The sequence below is a fragment of the Dermacentor variabilis genome, chromosome 2 (genome assembly GCF_050947875.1).
Source record: "Dermacentor variabilis isolate Ectoservices chromosome 2, ASM5094787v1, whole genome shotgun sequence".
Lineage (NCBI taxonomy): Eukaryota > Metazoa > Arthropoda > Arachnida > Ixodida > Ixodidae > Dermacentor > Dermacentor variabilis.
Genome location: NC_134569.1, coordinates 224,179,470 through 224,185,469, shown reverse-complemented (window position 1 = coordinate 224,185,469; position 6,000 = coordinate 224,179,470). Strand labels below are relative to the sequence as shown.

Genomic DNA, 6,000 nt, shown 5'->3' with positions numbered 1-6,000 from the left:
TCCACTATAAATGTGCTTGTCCGCGTCGTTCTGCATGTGCATCTTCTTTTTGTGGGCACGGGATCGCTCAGCGTGGAGTCATGCTTGTGACTCACCGCTGCGTCGTGGTCTGCTTCTTCCCCTTCACTACTGGGTGACAATATACTGTACTTATCAAGGTATATTGTCCGATGTAATGGTTTGCAATGTACTCGAAGTGAGCTTTCGAAACATGTGAAACCTTGAAATTGTGGAGGAAAATGAACAAATCCATATTCAACAGTATATATTTTATTCCTTATTTGGTATCACATGATTTGAACACATTCGCAGTGTTTTATTCGGACAAAAATGGCACGTCAATGCTATATGTATATATGCTGAAACCACCTTCGCGATATCTTACGGACAACAGGCACAAACGACAAAAGATCACGCCCAAGTGAGGTCATTTGAATCAGGTCAAAGCATGCAGCGGCCACAGCGATCGATACCCAGCCGGCCTTATAAACGTACTGCGGCGAGGATGCTGTGTTATTAGCAATCGTATGTGCAGACATTACAAACCACAAGTGCAAATACCGTAATCAGACGACACACTTCGGTAACGCGTATTATGCCTTCTACGAGAGCATCCGCACCTCGTTTCAGGCGCGTACGCCTACTGCGGTCAGGCTAATTCAAATGTATCTATTGCCTTTGTATTTTGTGACTTTGCGCACGCAAGGTGGCTCCCGTCCCGAAGAACGGCCTCTCTGTGTCTTGAATATGTGACGCTTTAAATCTCTCAAAGAAAGTACTAAATAAAGGAGAAAACTTAGGGCCACTTTTAATTTCTTACGCTGTATTACGCTGAAATAAAAAGCTTCGACAGAGATTCACTCTTTAAGAGCTGAAAGATTTTTTTGTTTAGCAAGTGGGACGAAAAGCTTTCTTTATCGCACCACGTATATTACTCCTGCCAACTAGAACTTCGACCTTTCTTTCTCATTAGGAAATCCTGCAATCGGCCCACTGTCAAAATGATAACTTTTGCTGGCTCCAGAAAACAATTCCAGTGGTCTTCAGTACGACAGGAATTGAGAAACATGTTTACAGTGCGGGTATAAATGAGAATCGCACAACAGCAAGAATCATGTAAATATATTGATGAGAATATGCACTTTTTCTCAACAATTCAATTTGATATCTTTGTAATTATGTGGGAAGTATTCTTAACCTTTTCTTACTTCTGGCTCATGTAACGCCCAGATGCGTGGGCAACAGGCTAGGGCTCCTTCTCTACTGAAGATTTACCCAGCTAGAAGCCGACTCTACTCGCGGCACCATTCGAAGAAGAGCTACTATTTTAACTCCTAAATTCCATCATGCAACCCTCACGTTTTAGACAGGTCGATACAACCGAAATAACAGGCACCATAAACTCTGGTCGCATGCGTCATATTACGCAAACCAAAAGCTGTGGCGGGCGCTTCTCAACAACATACTCAAAGTTTTTCACGTAAAAAATGGCGTAAGCTCCAAAATACGTAAAGCCCTCCATACATACAAATAAAGACGCGCAATGACGATTACGTGTACAAGTGCGTGATTTTACAATCGTTAGTCCTTCGTCATGCCGCGTGAAACAAAGCCATACAGCAGCAAGTATTGCCTTTCTCCAATATACGCAGACGAATAAAAGGAAGCTTCGCTTTGGAGTAAATTTGTATGCGCACTAAGACAATTCTAAAATAATCAGTCACTCTAAACAGCAGAGTTCTTTTTTAATCTTCACATATAAATCTCCTTGGCTGGATAAGCGTCTCCTTTGAGTGGTCATTGCCGAAAAGGCAAGTTCGAGACCACGCCTCAACGGCAAAGCATGCGCGTACATTCCGTACCCGGAAGGTTTCTCAATGAATATATCAGCTCGTACTAAAACCAGCGAAAAATGCCTTCCTTACCGACACTGCACATTTTACACATACCCGAAGAGATACAAGTTAGCACAGAAAAACGAATGCAATTAAATATTGAACCTAGCATGACTTACTGACTACAGACCTGAGAGGCACGGGCTGGGTAAAATCGTAATAAAATAAACACGATAACTATACGCAATTGGAAGTCATCTCCCTCTCGGCTTGCCTATGGTACTTCCTTTTTTTTTTGCTTCCTTAGCGACGTGTGGCGCAACCTCTTCCACACTCTTTGCTGGACTCTCCAATGCGAAGCCGTGGATGCCGTCAGCTTCTACGCTGCTCAGTGACTCAGCAGGAAGTCCGCGAGGCAGGACTCCGCGCATGCGGCCTGCGTCTGGCCGCCCTTGGCCTGACGCAACAAGAGTTGGCTGACCAGCTGCCGTGTGAACTGAGAAGAACCACCGCGGTTACCGCCGCCACCATCGCAGTCTTCGGCTCCAAGGCCATAGTAAGAACCCTGCACAGCAATGTGACACGAACCATCGGAAAATGCAGCCCCTATGCACGTCGCAGCACAGCATCTGTACATTAAACCTTCAACCTGCCCTTTCGTGTTGAGCTGGGCTCCCGACAGGTATGTACTCCTGAACTTGTTTTGCGGGAAAGTCATTGGTGAACGCCTCGCTCAGATATCGTTGCTCACTGAAGTGACTAAAACGCTCAGTAAAGCAAACGATTGCTTTCTTTTTCGTACACGCACTTACCTTGTAGTGTAAGCTCTTTTCATTGGATTTAAAAGAAGTCAAATGAATGGTTTCCATCTAGTTCATGTAAACAGGCATATCTCACTAGCTAAAATTAATACCCCTGCAGTTTCTTTAGGCTTGTCTATATATCCAAGAAACCTGTAAAGCTTATCACACATTTAATGCCTACTTACATACATTACATTGCATTAAGACGTAGTTCAAGAACAAGCGCTTACTCAACAAAACGTTAGGATCCTTTTTCACGCTCTGAAAAAAAAATACAGATGCGTTTTATTTTCATAGTTGCAGCAGTGCACCTAGACACCGGCTCACTGAAAGCAGAGGGCACCGCACGGCACTATCAGCTGAAGTTTATTTCTAGAAACCAGCCATCTGTTTAATACAAAGATTGCTTTTTTGATAGTTATCTTTGACTTTATCGAAGGGATAAGATCACTTGACTGTTTAGTTTCGTTATGATTGGATATCGTCTCGAAATAAACTTCAATTGATAGTACCGGTTGGTGTTCCCTCCTTTTGTTCAACGAGTGTCTGGTCGCGCTGTTGCAGTCATGAAACTATACCAAGCTGCCTGATTTTCCATTGCGATGCACGTTATTCCACTCATATTTTGATCGCAACAGCATTTTATGGACTTGTATTACTTTACAACGTTATCAATAATAATCTATACCTTGCTACCTTCAACTGAAACCAGGTTTTCCAGTGTCACCTCGACCATGAATGAAAGGCCGGCACACTGGCCGCAGAATCTAGTACTCTTGGCTTATCAGTTAAACAGAACTGTATCGCTGATTCGCACGGTATACAATCGAATGTTGGGCATAGTTTTGAAAAAATATCGCTGCAGTCTACAAAGATAACCATAAAGCATTGCTAGGTATTGCATTGCTCAACTCAGGGAAGGTATATGCGCAGTAGCGGAGCTCCTAACCGAAATTCATAAGCGTAATTCTAAAGAAAGATTTTTTCTTAGCCTGTATAAATGCGAAATCTTAAGCGGGTTGTGGACAGCGTCAGTACTGTTGCTTTTAGCCGCTAATCTTCGTGGAATACTTTGCTTCGCCTCAAAGGCGGCGACACGCTCTGTATAAAGGCTTCCGCAACATGAGATACATGCCTGGGGGCAGATATTATCCGCCATGCGTGGTTGCAAGCGCACATGGGCGCGTAGTTAAAGGCACCAGGCAGTGCACCACAGCGCTTTCTGTGCCCGCTTTAAAATGTGGTTAACGTTTCGATGAAACGAAAAACCAGAAATGCCTTCCAACTCTAGAATGTAAACAGCCGGAACCCCTATCACACGGACCCGGCACGGTGCGGTCTCACGCCGAGCACTTTCGACTCAATTGTTTGAATTCGCTTCTCAGCACATTCAATCGCATGACGAATTCACTCAGTTCCGTTGGATACTTCATCGCGTGCTTCGAAGAAAAAGTTTCTTGTATAACCTATAGCGCTCAGTTGTTTAAAAGCGGTGAAATCTTCGGATGAAACGCAAACCCTTACTCGGCTGACCCTAGACGGAGCCCTTACAGACATAAAAGGACAGTATACGTGACAAGGGAGGGCGCTGGTGGAGGCTTCCTCTGTTCACACTACGCAAACGGAACTTGCCGCTTGTGCTAGGTTAGTGAATCGTGTCGCCGCGGTTGTTTGGCGGGGAGGCGGGAATGTAAGCATGCAGCATCCTTGTCAACGCCACAGGCGAGCGGGAACCATTTCTTTAGTTCGCCGCATCCCTTTGTTTCAAGAACACAGGGAATCGAGCTTTCTTACATGCATCAGTTTTTCATTATTACTTTCTCAATTTTCGTTGTTCTCGTCATTTTAAGTCAGAAAAAGGTGTTTCCAAGAAAACGCAACCGGAATGATAAGTGAATGGCTTCGCACTTTCATGAGCCCATTTTATATTGTTGCGGACTAATTAAGATAATATACAGCGTATTTTTTCATAGATTTGACACCATTTGATAAATAATTTGACACTCTCATTAGACAGCTTTGGCTGAAGAATTTCTGTTTAGGGGAGAAAATGGTTTTAGGAATTCGCTCTGTACGAAATACTCTCCGAAGCTATGTATTGAGATCCACTTCAGTTCTAGGACTTCCTGTTTGATTGCTCTGGGCCGACACAGGCGTTTCCCTCCCGAATTCGCTATTTTGCGTAGCTTGTTCACAGTGATTTCTGCTTTGTCGTAAAACCCAATACTTCTAAGAGCATGACGTTTTTATATCTGTGTCGTGGTGCACGCTGGTCCTGTGAAAATAGGTGGGATGGCATCACAGTCATAGGTGCCTTCGCTGGTCCCGTTGTGTATGGAAGTATAGAGAGCTGCAGAAATTGGTACTCTGTCGTTTTTCAAAGTTAGACAGTTAAAAATGGGGCCAGCTCATAAATTAACAGACAAAAACGAGGACTGTTCAGCGTATTTTGCGATAACACTCTTGGAAAGCGCAGAAAACGAATCCTTTATGTCAGTAATTATCCTTCCCGTTTTATATACAAACCCACAATCTATGCTATACTTACTCTCACCGCATTGAAATCTTGATCACGTCGAAAATAGTCTTGGAATAGGTGTCAAAGATATTGACACGTGTACTTGTTTATATTTAACGGGCGACCACGTTTCAGCGTCTAACAAATGTTATCGCACAGCGCAGGACGTGCCTGCATGTATCCGAAGTTTCTGGAATGTTATCGATGGTTCCATCTGCTGTCTGTCACCGAACCTTGTGTAATCTGATTGCTAGAGCTTTGTGGAAGACACGCGGGTCCCGGCGATTACTCTGCAATATTCGACGATTGATGTATAAAGCCGACGCGCTTGACTCGCTGATCAGATTTTTGATGATCGCCGACTGTGTTCGCCGTTTTCGTTGAGCATTGAGTGTAGCCTGTTTTTGTGGGCACAGGTTCGCCCAATAAAGTTAGTTTCATCATTCACAGTTCTGTTGCTGTGTCCTCGACCGTCACTATCACGTGACATCTGATAGAGGTGCTAGTTCTTTCATGTACCGGACGCCCCCGACAAGCCGTGATATAAGACCGGACGGTCAAGACAACACCATTATCATCCCGCAAGACCAAGAAGAGTGCGGCCAAGACAACACCAATGGCTGCCCCAGCATTCCCTACTCTACTGCAACAACCTCGGGTCCCACCATCTTTCCATGGATCATCGACTGAAGACCCAGACTCTCGGCTAGCTACCTACGAACGAATCGCGTGTTTCAAAAACTGAGACCCCGAAGACAAGCTGCGGCATGTATACTCCGCCTTAGAAGACGCCACCAGAATGTGGTTTGAGAATCGAGAGTCGGCCCTGAGAACGTGGGACATA

At 44.5% G+C, this 6,000-nt stretch overlaps 1 protein-coding gene across 1 annotated transcript in view; it reads right to left on the bottom strand.

Annotated features, from left to right (window-relative positions):
* Positions 1-254: 254 nt before the first annotated feature.
* The window catches only part of LOC142573128 (uncharacterized), a 174,452-nt gene continuing 168,706 nt past the window's right edge, over positions 255-6,000 (bottom strand). The window contains exon 8 of the mRNA XM_075682653.1: positions 255-2,400. Within this exon, the coding sequence (XP_075538768.1) occupies positions 2,224-2,400 (177 nt within the window). The 3' untranslated portion in view covers positions 255-2,223. The remainder of the gene's footprint in view (positions 2,401-6,000) is intronic.